The 23,249-nt window shown below is 35.2% G+C and overlaps 1 protein-coding gene across 1 annotated transcript in view; it reads left to right on the top strand.

The window, feature by feature from the left end:
* The window catches only part of LOC111874363 (potassium voltage-gated channel subfamily KQT member 4), a 1,139,978-nt gene extending 1,121,935 nt beyond the window's left edge, over nucleotides 1-18,043 (top strand). The window contains exons 18-19 of the mRNA XM_033755418.1: nucleotides 15,787-16,110; nucleotides 17,173-18,043. Of these exons, the coding sequence (XP_033611309.1) occupies nucleotides 15,787-16,082 (296 nt within the window). The 3' untranslated portion in view covers nucleotides 16,083-16,110; nucleotides 17,173-18,043. The remainder of the gene's footprint in view (nucleotides 1-15,786; nucleotides 16,111-17,172) is intronic.
* The last annotated feature ends 5,206 nt before the right edge of the window (nucleotides 18,044-23,249 follow it).

Here is a 23,249-nt window from a genome sequence, read left to right as displayed (position 1 = left end):
ATGCAAAGGGGGTCTGTGATGTATGGTTTATAAGGGTGTTTACTTTACAGTGACCTGCACATAGGTTGAAATGCACTGTGCCAAAAGTGTACATTACTCAGGGTTGTGTTAATGGTATTGCTGAATAAACTACTGGTATTGAGGGTAACCCATATTTAATTTATACACATAATAGTGAAATGATTCCCTATGACCATCTATAACCACGAGGTATGACATAGGATTCCATAATTTCGTTTTGATTTATGTCATGAAGTAAGGTTACAATACAGCTGCTCTACATTAATCTAATGGTGGAACAATTGTATTATACCAGTGACTCAAAATGTGTAAAACGTATGAGATGAAGTAAGAAATAAGGACAATTTTAATTTACCCGAAATGTAATGTTGACAGCACTAAGAAGAATGATAGACATAAACAATATCCATTTTTTGCAATTTGTATCTACCATGGCCTCTTGATCATTCATGCGTGCATTACCCACCAGAGTTTTAGAATCACTTACCGATTATAGCTACCTGTAATGATATAAGTTTTGCCCATTACATCTGTTTTAGTAAAATGCATCAGTGATGCTTTAGAATGATTTGCATAGGCTGCACCATCTCACTCTGTTACCAATTTCTACTTCATTATTTTATTGCTTTTCACGCATGCTTATTAACATTGAATTAAGATCGCTTCGTCTATTAGGTATTTATCTTATTGATTAGCAACTACCAGCATGGCCAATAAGTAACAAGTGATTTTTCATGATTGCATCCTGCATTGATATTGCACATTTTCAGATTTTTAAATTATCCATTTTCTTTAATTGTTTGCATTATTTCTTTACTTCATTATCACAGATAATCTGGAGTTCACTATAGTTTCTTTTCTTTGCTTTCTGGTTAATGATAATACTGTGACATGTTTCACACTATTGCACCATTGATGGAAGGCACTGAAGAAGAACAATAATCTGTGAAATAATTTCTATAGTCAGAAGGTGTGAAAGCTAGTGAAATATGCAGAAGAATGGCAGTTCAGTGTGATGATACCTATATGGAAATGGGAAATGTTTAAAAAATGGATGGAAAGATTCAAAGAAACAGATGAGTGTTGTTGATTACATGCATTCAGAGCAGCCTTTTACTAAGCATGTGTTGAGGTTAAGAAGCAAACCAATCAGTGTTTCCCAGACAACTGAGTAATTAACATTTATATAATATATGAAATGAGCATCAGTGATGAAGCAATTGATTCAAGGGTTCTGAACTTTGCAGTAATGCACCCCCCCCTCCCCAAAATAACAAATAAATTTATGTAAACCATCTCCCCCACCAATCCCTGCCAGTCAGTGGCAGGTGCAGTTGTGTATGTTGGTACAGACTGCCATCAGGCTGTATGGTGACAGCAGGAATCTAATGCTTCCACAGCCTCTCTCCACCTACAATATGCTATCGAATGTTCTTGCATGATCACAAAAACATTCGTGAAGCATTTCACTGGCTGCAGCAGCATTTTCAGAAAACACCTGTATTAAATCTTATTATGTTATTGACTTGCCAATACTGTGCATGAATGCAACTGTCTCTAAAATAAGAGTAATTCTTGAGAACTTGGCCAACACCCTCAGTGTAGTTTGCAACTAAGGTTTTGGAGACTGTGCATGAATACAACTGTCTCTGAAATAAGAGTAATTCTTCAACACCCTCAGTGTAGTTTGCAACTAAGGTTTTGGAGACTGTGCATGAATACAACTGTCTCTGAAATAAGAGTAATTCTTCAACACCCTCAGTGTAGTTTGCAACTAAGGTTTTGGAGACTGTGCATGAATACAACTGTCTCTGAAATAAGAGTAATTCTTCAACACCCTCAGTGTAGTTTGCAACCATGGTTTTGGAGACCATGGCTTAAGGTCCATCATAAAACATTTTATTCAAGTGGAAGAAGTAAACCTGTGGACCATTGAACAAAATTCACCAAAAATCATGTTTAGTGCATAGAAAAATAACATGTCTACTTATTAAGTTATAGTTTTGTCAAGAGGGACTTTACCTTTAATTTCTTACTTACATTTGTATCTGAAGTTGTTTCTTCATTTACATTATAAATATCATTATCAATCTGTGAAAATTAGTAACCTTATTATTACTGTAAAAACTTTAGCCTTGTACTGCATCTAATGCACATCAGAATGAAATTTCCCATGCTGCATTTAGCTTACTGAAACATCTTATATATGTAACAAGAAGTTCTGGGAAGAACTAATTGCCTGCTTTCCTTCCACTGCAGTTTGAGTATCTGATATGATAAGTAGAAAGGAAACTGAGTATATGTGCATAATTAAGTCAATAGAACCATACAGTTAGGGGGGCTGCAGTGTTAGTATTACTGAGGGGAGGAATATATGAAGTACACCATTGAGCTTCACATGGCATGAAATACATACCAAGGTTCATGAAGATTGGTTTGGCCTTTCAAGTAATATTAAGGTTATTACCTCAACAGTCTGATAGGCTGCAGTGTTGGTATTACTAATGGGAAGGATTGATGATGTATGTTATTGAGATAACCTCAGAAGGCTTGACAAACACCAAGTTTATTGACAGTAGATTCCTGAATTTGAGTAATATTAAGGGTACTCCCTCAGCAATTTGAGAGGCTGTTGTGTTTTTACTAAAAATGAAATGGATTTCTTAAGTATGCTGTTGCGATGGACTCCGGTGGCATGACATGTATACTATCATGTATATGAGTGTCATTATAGATAAAGTGTGGATTGGTGAATAGATTTATTGACCATCTACAAGTGGTAACTTTACAATTCACTAGAACACAACTCTGGTGTTCTCAGTATGTTACTAGACGTTTCATGGTAAGGGATTTTAACAGCAGAAATTCTTCAGCTTCACACATTCAAGTCCTCTCTTCACAAGCTCCCATACAGAACTGACGTGGTCACCCCAGTTGTCTTCCTTATAACTCCTCAGCACGGACCACGTAGAAGCACCTCATTTCCAACAGTACCTTTATTGTTGCAAGTTAATTCATTGCTGTGGGGACATGCTTAACAAACCAGTGCCCCAAAACGGCCTTGATACATCCGCCCCTCTTACCATCATTACATAGCAGGGTCTCTTCAGGTTCAGTACAAGTTCCATGATGAATGTTTGATGAATTTCAGTAACATTACAGTTATTACAGCAATAATTTGAGAGGCTGTAATTTTGGTATTACTGATCTAAGGGATTTATGAAGTATGCTTCATTCAGCATGATACATATGCCAAGTTTCATGGCAGTTGATACAGGTGTTCAAGTAATATTATGGTTTTACGTCAGAAATTTTACTGATGAATTGCACCATTGAGATGGGCTCAGGTGTCTTGATATACCAAGTTTCATGAAGATTGGTTCAGCCATTCAAAAGTCAGTGTGAAGGATACACATACACACAGACAGCAAGATGATCTCAGAAGCATACTTATGTTATTTCAAAATAAGGAAAATGGAGTAAAAATGTAACTTCACTCTCAGTCTCTTGTGTCCTACCATACACATCACAGGGAACATGCAAATATATTATTGACTTTTCTCTTTCCAGTATGTATGGTAGCCATAGCTGTTAAATCAGTACGTAGGAATGGCAGCAAAAGTTTTGGATTCAATTCAAGCCCTCATTTCCATTTTTGTTTTAATTACATGAGTAAATTTAATTTACTAATTTGAATGTTATTCTTCTTTCAAAGTTCGGCTACAGTATAATGTAACATTGAGAATGAAAGCAAGCAACCATATCGTTGTTAGTCTAGGCTTTAGCCATTGCGCAGCAATTAAGTACTACGCCATGAAGGCGTATGGGGTAGTGGATGTGTAGAGACATATTTTCTTGACCTCAGCAGTAGCTGGAGGTGAGTGATCAGCTTGACACCCCTGCCATTTTACCCGTAGGGTACCCATTAGATAGGAGGCTGGGTAGGCTCCAGAGCCGGTCTGGATAAAGTGGAGAAGATACAATTCTTGACCCTACTGGGACTTGAACTCCAACCCCTCGGTCACCCAGCCTGTAGCCAGTCGCTATACCGACTGCACTATCCCAGTTTGTATTTTATAATAAGGAATTAAAAATAATTTATTCTAAATATGCCTTTGTGACCGTTAATTTTATGACTTTTAAAGGTGTTTTAGTGAACTTGAACAGTGGAAAAAAAATTCAAAATAATAATTTTAAAGAATGTGTTACACCATTGTCGAGAAGCTTTGAAGCATATCGTTGCTTGTGTTATATAGCTGTACTATAAACTAACTAGTGTGAAATCATGAGAGTACAGTTAATATAAAGGACAATAGATTTAACTACAACTTATATATGCATTTAAGAACCATCACTTTCATCTACCAGTTAAACGGAAAACTATTGTTGTATTATCACTATAAATGGCTTCATGATCACCATGTGTTTTATTTAATCTTTCAAATGTTAATGTCCCACTAGGACAAACTTATCATTGCATTCGTAAAAGAAGTGACAAATATATATTTATCACACATTTAAAAATAGCATTACAAATATAATATTTTCTCATTATTTGCCACCACATGGAAGCTTTTGTGGTGATAGTTTTCCACACAGATGTCCTGTTGTTAACCTGGTCTAAAATTTTTTAATTTCTTTATTGATTATCAGGCATCACCATAACTGGAAATGGTGGTATATGCTGATATATGCCATCTGTTTAATTGCAGAGCGCATTTCTAATTAGGACATATACAGTGCCTTAAGGCATCATAACTATAATTCCGTGCAATGATACCTGTAGGAACAAATACCCAAACCTGTACTTTAATTATTTGTGTCAACTGATCTGGAATATCTGTCTAGTTCTGAAGAGCCATTTCCATCCCTGGACGTGCCAAGATGGTTGCCCAGTGCAAGAACATATACGAAAACTTTTATTTAGACAATGACTTCTTGTGGCTTTTATCACTTCATATGCTTTAGTAACACTAGCTGAATCTCTTTTAAGTAACACTATATCACATCTACAGACAGAATATTAAAATATCCCACATCAGACTTTTCATTTACCATGAGCAGCATCTGTGCAGTCACTATTCAGCCTGGATTCTTGGTATTTTAAATGGCATGGGAGTTATAATGTTAAAAATATGATGTTAGGATAACCTTAGGGCATGGCTAAAACTTTGTGACTGTAGATTGCCTTGTCTAGTTAAAAATGAATAGAGTGATAATTATGCACAAAAATTTGCACATGTAACACATAAATGTCATTTCAATTCTAAAATGTTTTCTGAAGTATGTTAGCCCTCTGATGTTTACTGTATGTCAAGAAAGAATGTGCATTCTTTAGTTGTAGCACCTGATCTAGGCAGCTATGAATACATGTTGGTCCGGTAGCATCTTCATTTTCCAGTTATTTGAAATCTATTATTAATCTTTGCAGTAATAACGGAGGGGTAGGTTTACTCTGAGTTTGCCCTTTGTAATTTGTTTAATTCTGACAGATTGTTTTTTTTTATTTAGCAGTATAAAAGTGTGGTGGAACCCGCATTAATTTTTCTTTGGGAAATGGTGAATGAGAAAAATCTTAAATGAAAGTAGGTTGGTACAGAGATTATAGGCTTGGAATCATTAAAATTGAACATCGAATGAGGAAAGTCATAAGTCAAGGGATGTTAAGTGGGTGTTCCTCTGTATATATATTTTATTGTCTCATTTGGATTTTTTTCAATTGACCTAACCCTTCCAGCTGCACTATGGCCCTGGGGTCAACTCAGCCTCTAAGAGAAATGAGTACCAGGAATTAATTAAATAATTTTCCTGGGGAGTAAAGCGTGGCCTGCACGTAAGGCTGATGACCTTACCGCCGTCCTTGAGCCTATTGTCTTGATAATGTGGGACCCTCAACATCTCACAACCCAATGGGCCTTTATGGCCTGGTACAGGGATAGCTTTACTTACTTTTATGAAACCTTGCAGCAGGCCTTGTAATTAGTTGCAATTTTTATATGCCCCCCATTTTGGAGATACCCATCTACCAGACTACATGTTATCACATTGCAGAGGACAACAATCAAAATCTTCATTGCCATGAGAACATCACGTCTCATGTGTCTGCTTGTGTATGCATTGCCAAAGCCATGGTTCACCACTGAGTTACTCATGTATTTTTTTTATTCTCGTACACTTTTGAAGTCTGTTTCTGTAATGCATGGTGTACTTCCATTTTTTAATGCTTCAAGAATGTGAGCTAACATCTGTTTCATTTACAATAATCAATAAAATAATGAAGTAGTGATCGATTTTTTGAAGGCCAAAGAGTTGATGCAATTGAAATATTGTGATAAATATTAAAATTTAAGTGCCAAATAAGAATTATTGAATGACGATAAACATATAAATGTATCCTTACTTTAATAAAATTATGCCACAGTTCAGCATGTTAGTGTGCTCATTTCCCTACCCCCATGGCCAGGGTAGTTTATGTGGTATTTGTAGTGAGAAAGGAAATGGCACTTGCACAGAAATTTCTCTGGGTACTCTGTTTTACTTGTCGGCTTGGCTAGCTCAGTATATTTGCTGGACACAAGCTGTATGGTCAAGGTTAAGTTCCCAGCATGGAGCTGATTTTTCTCTTTGTCACTGCCCACATTGCAGTCTTGAATACCTCAGCATCTTGTCCAGTGGGAATCATGATCTTTCTCCCCAGATGTTAAGTGGGCTGATGCACTAAACTCCATCCAATTTCAAGGTTAAGAATACATGGAGTTATGCCTTCATTCCTGTATGTCTTCATGGTGTAGTGTTTAATTAAGGACAGGGACTTTTGGTTTGTGCCTTTAGTTTATTACTAATCATTCCACCAGTGATCCATTCTTATTTGTTTCTAATCTATTCAGTATGCCTGACCAGCAAGCACAATGTAGGTACCTTGGCCCTATATTGTAGATTGACCTTTGTCCTGCCACTACGCTGAATGCAGAATAAATTTATACTTTGTTAACATTTGTTATTAATGTGCTTAGGTTCAAGCACTATGTATTTATATACTAGGAATGCAGCAGTGTGTGAGATATTCCTGTGCAGATATGTATCAGCATGGAGTGGCAGATTATGGACTTTACACATTCATGGCATTTCAGTGCAAAAGAATGCAACTTTTATTTGTCTGCTTTCAGGAAAAGTAAATGGCCTTTGAATAATTATTTATAATGATTGATAAGTAGGCTTAATTAGCATAAAATTTGTCACTGACCTTCCCGATTAATTTCTGCAGTGAGTACATAGTTAAAAATCTGTACAAAGAAAAGGGTCATTATTTAATATATTTATTACAGTTTCACTTTCATGTAACAGCATGAAGTCCATTAAGGTTTCAGTGAGAAATTGATAGAAACATAATTGTTAAAAAATATGGTATCTGACCTCAGTAACTTTACAAGTTTAAGAAAGTCAGCTACAAATATACTAAGATTCTAAGCTTGATAGAATAACAATATTCTGCCCATATCTGGATGAAGTATTTTTGGTGTAGCTTGCTTGTGAAAGAAATACTGTGTAGTCTAATGTTAATTCAGTGTAAAACTAAATAACATCCTCTGCAGACGAGTTGTGGGAGGTTCCCATAATCCCATTCATCTCCTTTCCATTGAATTATCATGTACCAACACAATGAGCAGACTCAAAGGTGTTTGCTGTAGCCCAGGTGTCCATTAATACAAATTTCAGAAGCTGAAATATTGGCCGAATTTCAGTGGTAGTGGAAGTAGTCAGAATTTTACCACCTGTCAGCAGTCAGCTTCAAAGACCTACGAAATTCGTCATGATCCATTTTCATTTTGTTTAAATGGAAACACATGTTGATATGTTGACAGGATGTGCACATGCCCAGGATCCAAACAAGAAACTGTGTGTTGTTTGTGCCATTCATTGCTATTTACATTAATCAGATGTGCATGAAGAATATTAGGGGAGGTGGGATAGCTCAGTTGGTATAACAGTGGGCTGCAGACTGGATGGCCAAGGAATTGTAGTTCAGTTCCAGCCAGAGGAAGAGACTTTTCTCCGCAGTGTCCAGACCAGTTCTGAAGGTCACCTAGCCTCCTATCCAATGCAAATTAATGGCTCTTTCCCCTGGGGGTTACATGACAGGGGCATGAAGCTACTTATTCTCCTCTACCTAGTGCCATCATTAACATTGCATGGCACTGTACCTCCACTCCTTGACACTTGTTCATGGCATTGTGCTTAATTAGACAGCTTTACTTTAACAACATAAGTCATAGTATGGACAGAAAGTATTAAGCAGTCGGAACATGTAAGTGCATGAAAATATTTAAATATTGTGTTTTACCTTTTATATATTTAATGCTCATAAGTGTGTGTGTGTTTTTTTTTCTTTTTATTTTAAATATCTTACATTTTTGTATGGATTGTTATAAATACAGATCAGCAATATAAGGGTTGTGTAAACTTGTTCATACGTCTAGATAATATATTATAAAATTTAGTAAATAACTAATGAGCAGATGATAGGTTTCTCATCATACTATATAACAGTTTACTTAGAAGTAAATTTGGTGACAAAGTTCATTAATGGTACCACACCAGTAAGTAAGCTTTAACTCATTTCAAAGTGAAGTTATTATTCAGTTAAAAGAAATGTCATGTTGTTGAAATAAGATATCATTTCAATATCTAAAATTGGTTACAGAATTTAAATTCAATACATGCATTACTGGGGAACTTCTGTTAAACAAATAATCTCCTTCTCTCCTTCTTCCTCTCTGCACTCTGTTGAGAAGGATAAAATTCAGTTCCCACTGGAACTGCAGATGTATAGATATCATGTGTTACAGAAACATGTTATACGTGGACTTTGGGAATATAGTTCCCAAAGTCAGTATTACAGATAATAAAAGAAACATAAACTTTTGTGTTTCTGTGTTGTGCCTGTTTACATTATATGTAGTTTCAGAATGAATACAGCAATAAGCTTTATGCAGTGCAAATGTGTCATGTGATAAAATCAGTGGTTATAATAGATCCGTATTAATATTTACAAAAGGAAAGGATGTCAGAGCATGTACTAATATAGTCATTCACGATCAATATCACAGGTCTGTGTGATGCAAATTCATCGTCTTGCTTTTTTCAGTGAAAGTTGTGCTCTTTTATTAAAAATGTGTTCAACATATTTTCCTTCATATTATACACATTCAAAAGAAATCGGAAGTTCCATGCTCAGTAATAAATGGATAAGAATAATATAGGGTGGGGCACAGAAACTTCCTTTTTGTGAAGACGCATTGTGAAGGGAGGGGAGGTCACAGAAAAGTGGGGCTAGGCTCGGCGAACGCAGCAATCGCGGAAGTTTCTGTCTAATACCCCTCAGTAGGAAATATGAGGTGGACCAGTGAGCAGCGTGCGTCTGCTTGTGAAGCCTATTTTTTGAACAACCATTCCTTTGTGTCGGTGCAGCGTGAGTTCCGTACTCACTTTGGAATTAAGCCCAGAGGTCAGGTTCCCAACCGGAAATCGATTGTTTTGTGGCTAGAGAAATTTAGGACAACCGGGAGTGTGGTGAAAAAATCATCAGAATGACAACGGACCGTTACAACGCTAGAAAATGTTGAGGCAGTTCAACAGTCGATTTTGAAATATTTTTCAAACCAGCTCTTGAAGAAATGCATCTAGGAAGTGTCTGGTTCCAACTGGATGGTGCCACGGCCCACACAGCCCGAGCTTCAATGACAGTTTTGAGGGCAAAGTTCCCTGGATGGCTCATCTTGCTTCGAGGTGACTTCCCGTGGGCAACGAACTCAACTGATCTAACGCCCTGTGATTTTTTCTATGGGGATACCTCAAGGCAGAGGTTTTTAAACATCACCCCCACAAACCTGCTTCAACTGAAGAATGTTGTTCGGCAGGAAGTAGCCCAAATTCCGGTGCACATGTTGGAACGTGCAGAGGGGAACTCCAGAAAATGGTTGCATCAGTGCATAGTGAACGGTGGCCACCACCTTCAAGATATTTTGTTTAAAACTACACGATTTAAAACTTTAAAGTATGTTCTTTCATTAGCTAAACATAAATTTTGTCTATGAGCAATAATTTTTCTTTTATACGCCTTCAAAAAAAGGAAGTTTCTGCGCCCCACCCTGTATTTACGTCGACTTCAGTCATTTTTGGATTTTCAGGACATTATTAATATACATGTTACTGAATACTTTTGCTTTCATATGGAGAGTGCATAATAAGAATCTGATGTTAATAAAAAAGTCACAAAATCAAAACAGCACCAGAATGTTAGGCAGGTTCAAAGATATTATTTTTAATATAGAGTTTTAGCTTCTGTGATTCTCTCTGCCTGCTTGCTGCTGGTTTCTTTCTTAGTTTACTCTTCAACCCTGAAGATGGAGGCAACATGTTCCTCCGAAATATTAGTCAAATTTCAGAAGACAACAGGGCTTTGTATTCCAGAAGACAAAACTCTTCATAACCCCACTGTGAGAACCTCAAATCCTACAACATTTTTTTTTATTTTCTTGTTGTTACATCTGCTTCCTTTCTACCTCTTTTATAGATCATGTGTGGGATATTAAGCTATGAAAATGACCAACATGTGATGAAGTTTGTTCTAATTAAGCCTACTATATCCATTTTTAATTTTAAATTGTTTGTGTAACATTAGCCAGTTAAAAGGTTCAATATTTAAGCTCATAGTTATTCTTTTGAATTCAGTGTATTAGTGTTATCATTAAAAACAGTATTAAATATGAATCATATATTAAATGGCATTAATAACAGATTGCTTTACTCTGTATAACTTGATTTCAGTAAATTATAGTTATAAGTAAGGCACTCATAATAAATACATGAATTTCAATGTGAAGGTATAAATACATAAATGCTTACTAACTGAGAAATCTGGGTTCAAAGTTCATAGGATTTTCTTTTATCTTTTATGTTCCATATTTCATGATATGAAGCATTTTTGAAAATGTCTCTCTTATGTCTGTCTTTCCCTTTGCCCCCATTCTTTCTATTGAAATGTTTGTTGCAATGACTGCATCTGACTGTTGTAACAAGTTTCCTATAATATTGTATTGTATCACAGCATGTTTATATAAATGTCAGAAAATTTGTATGTATGTACTATTAACCTCTACTGGTTTTATAATTGCTATGTGGACAAGTGTCATCTTTTTATAAATTGTTCTTGTAGATTTTTAAACTTCAAATTGAACATGGTTTTATGTCTCATAATTAAGTGGTGGTGAAAGTAAGCCAATTACAGCAAATAACATGTCTGTAAGAAAGTTTTGTTCAAGGCACTGAGCATATGGAAGTTCATATATTAGTGTGCTGAATTTATACAGAAACACAAACATGCAAGTAAATAATATTCATAAAATGTAATATGACAAGAAAAAAGTAAGTTAAAATTTAAACAATAAAGCCATTTTCCGTCTGGGAAGGCTATGGTACTAATGAAAGAAGCAAAGCACTTTCACCACCATACATGTTTCTGGGTTTCAGGTTTTGTTATCTCCTCTTTTTACTGCTGCTTAGCAAGGAGATATGTTGCCATGTTCCATTCTCAAATTCACTCCGCTAGTCATAGTCATAGGTAAAACGTTGGAGAAAGAACACTACACCAGCCTGTAGATAATTGTTTTAGCATAACATTTTGCATCCCAACTTGTTTTCGTTCTGAAGTTGTGACATTGTGTTTAGATGGAATGTTTTGCCAAAGTTCTGAATAACTGGAACCATACACATGGCCACTGTTCAGCCATTGCACCATGAAGCTGTAAATGACTCTATTTTCTAAATATCAACATTTTAGTCTATCACAACATGATATCATCACCAAAGAATTTAAATAAGATTAGTGAAAACCTGAAGACTTACATATTTTGTATTCATTTCACATAAATATAATATTTTCATTAACAGTCTGATGTGGACTGAAGTTACTGTCCATTATGATGTGGATACATTACACAAGGCCCTCTGAACTCATTACAGTTGCTTGAAGTGTACAGTTTAACTTTAAATTACTTTTGAGCTTTGTTTCTTTTATATTGACTCTGGCAGAAACCATGTTGAATTTATTGAATGCCCTTTTGTGTTAGTTTCAGTGAAGTGTTTGCAAAGTATGACCAGTACTAGAAATGCATTCATTAATAATAATTTATGTGGAGATCAGTGCAAAATTATTTCAGTACTAGCTTTTGAAATACTGACAATGTAAACTGGACTTACACATATGCAGCTGTATATTCAGGTTTCTGTAGCAAGCTGTCTTTATATTTATTGCTCTTGTAGAATGAAATGTTAATGCATACCTTCACTTCAGCAGGTTATAAGTAAATTTCATTTGTGTGTTGGAAAAATGTAATACACATATGGTGTCATTTTTCTACCTACATAAACCCAACAGATAATTCAACACCATTTTTTTCTTACCTTCACAGATTAGGCCATCTCATACCTGTACCTACCCCTATCAGTATCTTCATACTTTTAACTCTGTAGAATTAAGAAAATTTGTGTTTTCTATCACAGACTTATCAAAACATTTAATGAGATGAGTTTCTTATAAAAACTTTTTGAAGCACCCTGTAGCTAATTTAAACTCAACAGTTTCCTTATAGTATTGGTAAAGACTAGAACAAGTAGAAGAATTGTGATTTTTAAGGTGTTTCATTTTTTAAACAGTCTGTGGAAATATTATACATTAACAAATCTCTTAATTTTTTGTCAGAAGTTTGAATTTTAGTTTTTCAATACTAATCCTTGATTTGCTCATCAACATTAATATCTTTTATAAATACATTTTTAAGTAAGATGGGACTGTGTTAGAAATTAAATAATTTTATTACTTTTGGAGAAAGAGGAGGTTAAAAATATGCTTTAAAATTTTCGTCTTTTTTAAACTGAATGACACTATTACAGGAATGTGTGGCATGGATGCTCACTGCCATAATTATACTTCATTTATGATATATGAATTAGATATATTTACCAAATGCAGAGACTGCCTGGTTTCAGGTTCCACAGTCATACTTCCACACTAAAGTCACAAATTCAGACATGACGTATGTCATGACTGTTTGTGTGAATTTTTTGTCAATGCCAACCATTTTTTATTATCACAGTCCATTGAATTTGAATGTTCTGACATGAGCTGGCACCTCTTCAAAGACAAATACCCGCTGTTGAGGCATGGAAACCAGCTCCATAGATCGATCAACAATGAAAATATTTAGAAAATTATAATCAAGATGGAGTTACGTTTTGACAGATGTAGTTGTCAGTCTGAACCAGCAAAAATAAAATGTATTTGTGAATGGTGATATGCAGGGCCAGGATTTTGATGACATGTCATCTTTTTTTCCTTGTATCCTATGCGATGCTCTTAAATATATAAATCTCGGATATGAGCTTCCTGTTACAGAAATGTAAATTTTATAGGTAATTTTTTTCTCATTTTTTTTGACATTTTTAGGTTTAAGGTAATTTTTCATTGGGGGGTAATTTTTTGGTAAATTTTTGGACTTTTAAGGGTATTTCTTGTCATTTTTGGCCATTTTAAGGAATTTTTCTTCATATGTGAATAATATGGAAGCGAAGTGTTCTTTCTCTTTCTCCTTTAGGTCATTTTTTAATATTTTCAGGTCATCAAAATCTGGGTCTTGCATATTACATTTTTGGGTCATATTTTAGGCTATTTTTCTGGATTTTTTCGGTCATTTTTTAGGTCATTTTTTAAATATTTTCAGGTCATCAAAATCCGGGCCCTGGTGATATGTAATTTAAGTGTCAGACATGAGAATAGTCAGTCAATGTAATTCTCACCTTCACTCTCTGTAAATACTGGTGGTTCAAAGATTAAGATTGTATCCACATTATTGCACACTGTTTTAAAAACCATTCAATCTAATAACTGCCATAATGGATACATAGTTACAATATCTCATGGACACTCTGATCAGTGTCATAACATCACCCATTCATATGCAAACTCACAATTTGAATTAAAACTTAGTGATGCTTTTCACCATCCGACAAGTGTGAAAGATTAAGCATAAAGAAGTGGATAACATTTGTTTCAGCAAGTAACACACTGCATAGTACATGGTCCACATGTTGATATAATTCAGCCGGTCAATAAGTGTCCTCTTCTTACAAAACCCAAAGGATCATCATGATGTATAAAACAGCTTACCACTGGAACTGCCATTGGGCCTATTCAGTCTAGTTCACATCTTCATAATTTGTTCTTCTGAGGTTCATGTTAATATTATCTCATCAGATCTCCCAAATGATCTGTCTTTTCCTTGCATGTTTTATAGTCAAAATTTTGTGTGAAGTTATATATGTATTTATTGACTTCAGCAAAACAACCTCCATCACCCCAAGCACACAGACAATTACTGGGTCCTTTGTGTGACCCTGATCTAGTTCAGGCCCTTTGAAGAGCCTTAGAGCCAGAAACATGTTTTTTTTTTTTAAATCATGTTATAATTGTTACATATTTTGAAGTGATAATATATTTAGCCTTCTCTGTGAAATAATAATACCAAATCCAAATTACATTATACTGAAAGTTTATATTTTGTTTGTTTATATATTGAGATGTCACTGTACTAGAATGTGCATCAGGAGATTAAAATAAACCATGGCCAGTATTTTAACTTGGCAGATCCCAGATGCAAGTCAGGTGCACTGAACTTCAAGGCTCCATGCAGTTTATAAGTACTGTGCTGGTCATGTTTCAGTTTTTCCAAATATATAAGTGATATTATAAAAACCCTACTAGTTTTGATATGATAAATATTGGTGGTATTTGGTCATCAAAACACCAATAAATAAAAAAAATTAACCAATCGAACTGCTCACATTGGTTTTACTTAGTAGTTGATGCATGTTTTGGTCCACAGGAGACAGGATAACATAGTCAGTATAGCGACTAGCCCGGTAGGGTCAAGAATTTTCTGCTCTCCAAATCGTCCATACTGGCTCTGCAGTCCCCGCAACCTCCCCTTTTTCCCCGGGGGTAAAGCGGGTGGAGCATGAAGCTGACTACTCACCTCTATCTAGTGCAGGGGTCAAGAAAATGTGGATCTATACATCCCCTAACCCATTTGCCTTCATGGCATAGTGCTCTATAAGTTAAGAACAAGGAAAACTTTATCTTTACCTTACATGTTTCAGTCCACATATGGGACCATCTGCAGGCAGTCTCATTAAATATGTTTCAGGTTGTAGAACTGACCTAATAAGGTTCCATATTAGTACTACTCATCACAGTCATATAATATGTGCAACCATGAGGAAGTTGCAAGAATGTTTATACTTTTTAAATTGTAGAAATTAAAATTAAAATGAATTGTTTTTAATTCTCTTGTTGAATATAAAATTCTGTGTTTTTGTGTTGTCCTTCACCTGGGGTTTGCTGTTATACTATAGTTATAGAAGCTATTCATGATAATGCTATTAGATTTAGTTTGTTCTCCCTTATCTTCTTAGGTATGTCATGATTTTTATTTTTTCCTGTAGGGTGTACTGCATATTCCTTCTGTGTTGGTGTTTATGTTGTATCTGTTCCTGGTTACAGTCTCATGATACACAGCAGGATGCAAACAGTGAAGATGTCAGCTATTGTTACTAGTAGGCTGATTTATTTATAAAGCATTATTTTTCTCAATTAAGTGTACTGTATATCATTAAAGATGTTTGAAAATTTGTTTTCCTCACACTCATTAGTTGCAATGTCATCATTATCACCGCCATTGGCACTACCGTGTGAGGAAAGATTAGACTCCTGGGAAGGTTGTGATGACTCTCTAGCAACAGAGAACACCGCGTTGCTTCATACAACTGCAGCTACAACGGAGATCATTATCACCCCCATGAGTCCAACAGCATCCTCTGTGGACCTTTCACACATCGACAGTCAGGATGATGATGAATGTGGCCTGGACATTTCAACCAATGTGGACATTCAAAAAATGGACCTTCTGAAGCCTGATGTGATTTCTAGTCTAAATGAAGATGTCTGAGAGTTGTACAAGTTGATTGTAGCTATAGGTAAGTAAAATATCTCATTTTAGATGCCTTACTCTCTTTCAAGAAATTACCATACAGAACCCTTATCTTTTAATTGTAATCATGTTTTATGGTGTGTGTCAAATAAAACCAGAATTCTTTTTCAACCAATCACAAAAAGTGCAACTTTGTGATTAACGGAGTGTTAATCATCATCACCCCCACCACCATATTCATCATCACTGCCCAGCAAACCTATATAGTCTCATAAACAAGTGATGGAAATACAGCAAACCAAGTTAGTATTGGTGTAATGCCAATACAATGTGTCAACCAGTCCTGAGGTTCTGAGGTCACCCAGCATCATCTTTTCTGTTATATGCCTTCAGGCACTCATCAAGCCTGAATATGAACATTTGAGACATCAAAAATGTTTACATTCACCATTTTCATGTAGAATTTTACTATACTTCCAGAGATCTCTGCAGAGAGAGGTGCTTATGTTCCTTTTGGAGCAGGTCTTGAATCTCTTCCATGTGAATATATTCATCTGGGTAAAAGTGTGAGGTGTGGCTAGAAAGTTTCAAAAATGACTTTGTAAATTGAAACTCAGCTTACAAATTAATTGCTCTTATCCCTTTCAAAGTAGTTTCCTTCAGGAGCTATACACACACTTATTTTTTTCTGCCACATTTGGAAGCATTTTATGAAGTGTATCTTCTGATGTTGTATTTAGAATATATGACTTATACTGCTGGGCCTCCTCCAGTGACTCAAAACGTGCCCCTTTCAGCAAATTTGTTAATAGTTTGGAATAAGAAGAAGTCACATTGAACCAAATTTGGAGAAGAGGATGTTCCAACAGAAGGATCTGCTTCTATGGTGGAAATCGCCTCAGTCACTGGTCTTTGTCAAATTTGTTTCAACAGATAGTAGCATAAATCCTTTTTTCATTTTGAGATTGGTGGTTTTGATGGAGACTACCTCTGTCTATCTCTAGTTCTTCTTCTGTCAATCTGCAGCCATTGTTGGAACATCTACCCATACCTCATAGCAGTAAATTAAAATGTGTGGTTATGTTGGTTGGTGCTGTGTTTGTTCCAGGTGTCGAATATATCAGTGAAGTGAATCTCATTGCAGAGATGGTGCTGTTGATGATAAGGCACAAGTGATTATATATGATGGTGCATCATCAGTGATATGCTACTTTAATCATCATATTTGGGTAAAGGGGGGGAGGTAATATTAAGAGCATTTGAGTGTCCACGATAATATTTTTCATATTTTTAGTGCTGCAATTTACAGTAAGTTCAGTAAATTTTCCACTGCAATTATATTCTGTGCTTAGAAGCGAAACGTAGAAGGAATGGTACCACAGTCACTTCCACCATTGTATTACATGAAATTCTCTAACTCTGAAACTGCTTTGACCATGCACCACTGCTTCAAAGTATCAGAGTTCAAAAACATCAGTCTACTTCAAAGACCACAGAAAGTAACTTACCATAAAGGAATTTACAAGTTTTACTTCAAGACCTCATCTTCTAATCCCTATTTACATATTTCCTTCATAGTATCTGAAAGGTCCTAAGTTGTAAGAACAAATTGTTCTGTTCATGCCAGAAGTAAGTATTCATTCTGCACAAGTCTCAGGAATTCTCGGCTACCTGGGAAAGACTATCTATATATATATATATATATATTGTAGATATAAATCACTTATTGATATGAAAAATCAGTATGCCAGCTGGTTCATGGGAAAAAATTAAGTACGTATTGTATACAATGGTGAGACCATAAATTTTACTTTTCTTTTAGAAATAACTACAGTAGACAAATAAAAATGAAAGGAAGTAATAGTTTTTGTATGATAAAAGTATAGGCCATAGCCCAGTAACATTTTAAAGCATACTGTGTTGTTACTTCATGGATTAAAATATGTTAAAATTCACAGATAATGCAATTATTGAATCCAGATTACAGCAGAATCATGGAAATATCTTGCTTGTAGTCAAATTATGCATGTCATTATCCTGTGCTATAAACTGTCTTTCTGGCAAGAATAATTATCCATATGCCATCATTCAAAACTAGAAAACGACTTGCTGGCAAGTAAAGCTATTCGTATGTCATCATCCTGGTACACTAGGCCAGAAGTGGCCGCAGTATAAGGGACTTAGTCCAACCCCACTAGCATGCCATCATCCTCAGCTATCAAATATAGTTTTGAGGAGTTATATTGCCTGTTTTTTTCATTATCATCAACAATAATCTATCTTGTTGGCAAGTAAAATTCTCTTTACATCACTATCCTCAGCCACAAAATAAACAAGAGACGATTACTGAATTCACTCCAATTCAATTTAAATGCTTATGAATTTTCAGAACATTTCACAGACTATCCAAGGCATCCACAAACTGGGAAATATATTTTTAAGGCTGAAAGTGTGAGTGTGGGGAGTGTGTATATACATATACACACACACAGTCTTTCAGAAGTACGTTATAGGCATGCTGTGTATAATTATTTCAGGAGTATAAAGGATAATCATTTATTTTAGTTGTAATAACTTCTCACTTATAAAAAGTGCTTTCAAAGTATGAAACGTTATTGGGACACTCAAATGAAATTATCTACATAGGGTCAAACAGTTACAAGGGAAGCCAACTTATGTTCAAAACCTTGTAGGCCTGGCATCAGCATTGTTTTTAATTTCCTCTCTTGTTCAGAAAAACAGATTTAAAATGTTTAACCTTAAAAGAACCCTGATTGAAGATTACTGTATTGTGGGATGTGACACTGTATAGTTTGGTAAATATGTATAAATATTATGGAGGAACGTGGTGCCTCCATCTTCAGGTCAGAAGAGACATGAAGATGGAGTCAGCTCCTCCAAAATGCTGGTACCGGTCTACCAAAGTACATAGTATCACATCGCAGGAAGGCAGCAATTTTCATAGTTAGCAATGGGAAAACCTGAACTCTCACAGAATCCTGATTACCCAAGCTTTGTGTCATGTTTTTAATTGAAACAATTTTGAAGTATGGCTGACATTGCAGTTAAATCTAGTTGCCCATCAGATGAAATTACAGTTCTAATCATTACTTTTTTCCCTCATTAAAACTGGTAATGAAGCAATCTATATATTGTGTTGTGCATTCAGTAGACCCAAAGGATTAGTAGACTAAGCTGCAGAATTGATTATGATAATTTTGCTTGATTGGAAGTTTACAAATATTATTCTGTTCCAGAATAAGATATACCAGTATACCAGCATATGTCAGGAAGAACCAATTTAAAAATATAGAAAATGCTGCTCATGTAAATATAAATTTAAAATGCTTTTGATTTTTAACATTTTAAAACTGCTTTAGAATGTTTAGGTAAAATATCCAAAGTTGTGGATAACAGGAAAATCATTGCCCAAAATTATCCTAGATTTGATCTTCAAATAGAATTTTGTTCAGATTAATTAGTCAAATTTATATTAGTATATTCCTATCATTGGAATATTCAACAGTTCAGCTGTTTGAAAGAATTTTTTAAAATTGTTTATGAAGTCCAAATGCTGAGTTTGAAAGTTGGGTCACAATTTACTCCTCATACACAAGGAAGACATATATTTTAACATGGTATTTTGAATTGGCATTCTTATGTTATGTATGAAAGGATCTCAGTAATTTAAAACAAATTATAAAACCATTTTTTAAATTAAGTTTCTTGAATTTTGCTTCAACAAAAATTGTGCCTCCCATGAAATAAAATTCAATAAAGTCAAAACATCAGGATTAAGTTCATTCTTCTTTTGGCATATTTAATATATGTGATCGTTTGGCTATACAGTAGAATACAAGTGTAGCAGTTTTCAAACATTTTTGGCATCCTTAATTTACACTATTGATTGAAACATTCAGAATTAAATGCACTCTTCTTTCATATTGAAGCACTTGCACCATCACCTCATGTACAGTGGCACAACAAAAGAGAGACAAGTATTTATATGTAAGAAGATTATACTTCATTGCCCAAATGGGAGCAAAAATATGAGAATTATTAAGTATGTGCTGTTAATTTAAAGCAGTACTCTATTTTAACATGTGTTTCAATTATGGAGGGAGAAATATGTGATTGGAACTTTCATCTGATTAATAGGATATGTCCATTTCTCTTGGGTAACCAGGGGCCTTAACATAGTTTGATTCTTTAATTGTTTGTGTTACATTTATTCTGTCAAGGTTTTCAATATTGAATTGGTGACTTCACATTTGTGAAAATCGGAAATGAAATACTGGATAATTAAATTACTCAGAATTACAGTATATATATGTTGATTATAATTGAGAGCGATTGCTTGAACAAGTTGAAAACGGTTTTACCGTGCAATTGTCTTGTTTTAAGTCCCTCCTGTAGTGCAAGAGTCTGGTAAAACTATGAAGCTAATAAAGGAACATGTGAGTTACCTGCAATTAAAGTTGAGAATAAGCTATCAAAAGACTTCCACTTTTTATTCCACTATGTACAAAATTTATAGTGTATGTGAATTCTCTTGGAAGGGTGAAGTTTTGACCATGTGTTGTGAATGATGTCTCCAAAAACAAATGAAGGGAATGTGACTCACAAAATTAGAATGGTCATTTGTGTATGCTTTATTTAACGACACTGTCATTATCTCAGAATACATATTGGAGTGGTTGGATGTTTGGTGAACAATTAATTGGAAATTATATGGAAGGAAGCAGCCATGGTCTGATTTGAGGTCCTATTCCAGCATTGTCTAGAGGGACCAAAAAAATAAACCCTTAATCGGTATAGCCAGTTTTTGGGCCAAGATTTGGAACTAGGACCTCACAGATATGGAACAGAAGTGGTACTCATTTTACTGTGATATTCAGCAAAACTGTTATTCAGAGACAAAGAATTAGAGATTGTTTTTTTCTAGATGGTGTCTCTCCATTGCAGGCTCCTTCCTCTTGCAAGAAAATTAATCAAATATTGCACCACGCATCTGTGGTTTATGTAATTTCAACAACTTATTTCATAGATCTTGTATACACTTCTAGGAATTTCTTCATAATTCCATACTGAAGAGATGTTTTTCCCAAAAAGTTACTATCAGTCCTTGAATTTGGAAACGTGAAATATGAGTAATGCAAGAGTATGAAATAGTATGAAAATATGGCACCAATGTATCAGTAAATGCAATATCCTCCTATTGTTTCATATAAATGGGAAGTTTTCTGAATAAAATGAAAACTGCTCTTTAAAACAATGTAGACCAGATTTGGTAGAACAGACGCATGCTGTATGTTTTTAGCCTAATTTCCTTATTTTTAAAAAGTAAAGGAAGCTTATGAGATAACCTTGCCCTCCGTATGTCTGTGTGTCCACTCCCTAACATTTGCTAGACAGCGGCTAGATAAACACTTTTCCCACAGCAATGAATACACATGCAGCAATGAAAGTTATGTTGGATGCAGTGATGTCTTTGTGGTCCATGCCATATCAAATACTCAGTATGTAGTGAAAGGAAATTGGGCGATTAGTTCTTCCAGAACTTCTTGTAATGTATTAAATATACTTACATGAATTCTCATGGAATGACTTATGCAGCTAATTCAACATTTGTTAAAAATAAATCCAGAAACTATAAATTATCTGACAAATTTCATGGAGGGAAAGTGTGTGCAGTGTTGGAATGGCTAACCAGTGAGATACCTTAGTTACAGCATGAGGTAGCACCTTTGTTTTCCATGATCTTAGGCATCATATTCTGGCTCTAATATTTCACTAATGTCTTCAGGCTCTGTTTATGGTATTACTATCCATAGTGACTTAATAGGGAATGGGGGAGTGTAGCTCTATAACAGCAATTTTTTTCTTGCCACGAAGGAGGGTGTATTGGGGTTATGTTGACTGAAAATGGCTTGAAATGCTGCTTTCTGTGAAAAGATGTATGTTAATTGCAAAGAGAAAGAACATTATGTTAATGACATATATACAAAATAAGAACTCTTTGAATAGAAGTATTGCAAAGTATAATTAAGACTGAACACAATCTAAGCCTCAAAATGTTGTTACAGGCCCTGTCCTAGGAATATAACTTTAGAATTTACAAAATAAAGATTTCATAACTGTTTTAAATGTGCTCCTTAAAGTAACTGATTGAGAAGGAAATTAAGAGGAGATTGAACTCGGGTAAAGCTTGCTACCATTCAGTCCAGAACATTTTGTCTTCTCGTCTGCTGCCCAAAAACATAAAAATTAGAATATACAGAACTATAATTTTGCCTGTGGTTCTGTACGGGTGTGAAACTTGGTCTCTGTCATTAAGGAAGGAACATAGACTGAGGGTGTTTGAGAACAGGGTGTTGAGGAGAATATTTGGACCGAAGAGGGATGAAGTGACGAGGTCAGATAAAACTGCATAATGAGGAGCTTCATAACTTGTACTCTTCTCCAAGTATAATTAGAATTATCAAGTCAAGGAGGATGAGGTGGAGGGCATGTAGCATGAATGGGGGAGAAGAGGAATGCATATAGGATGTTGGTGGAAAAGCCAGAAGGAAAGAGACCACTGGGAAGACCAAGGCATAAGTGGATGGACGATATTAAAATGGATCTTAGAGAGATAGGATGAGATGGTATAGATTGGATTGATCTGGCTGAGGATAGGGACCAGTGGATGGCTCTTGTGAACACGGTATTGAACCTTTGAGTTCCATAAAATGCTGGGAAATTCCTTAAAGTAACTGTGTGCATGCATGTGTGCGCATATATGTGTAGAAAAATTTCAGGAATATTTTCTTTTCCGAAACAAAACACAAGTTAGATACATTGTTCCTATTGAGAGATGATCAATGAATATATTTTTGTCAAAAAAACCTTAAGAGGAAGAAGAACAATTCTGAAAGACCTAGGCATAGGTAGGAGATGGATTTGTAAAAATCGGGGTATGAAAGTAAGGACTAGGTTCGTTTTTCTTGGAATAGCATACAAGTATAGTGGCGGGCTATTTTGAACACAGCAATGAACCTCTTGGTTCTATAAAGAAGGGGATTTTCATAACTAGCAGAGCATTTTGAAAAGACAATGCTCAGTGGAGTTACCTAATGCAATACACATTTAATAAAGGGAAGATACCATGAGAGAATACCCATAAAAATATTTACTCTTTTGAAT

The sequence above is a fragment of the Cryptotermes secundus genome, unplaced genomic scaffold, assembly GCF_002891405.2.
Source record: "Cryptotermes secundus unplaced genomic scaffold, Csec_1.0 scaffold49, whole genome shotgun sequence".
Taxonomy (NCBI): domain Eukaryota; kingdom Metazoa; phylum Arthropoda; class Insecta; order Blattodea; family Kalotermitidae; genus Cryptotermes; species Cryptotermes secundus.
The sequence above is the reverse complement of the archived record's forward strand: the minus strand, read 5'-3'. Positions and strand labels throughout refer to the sequence as shown.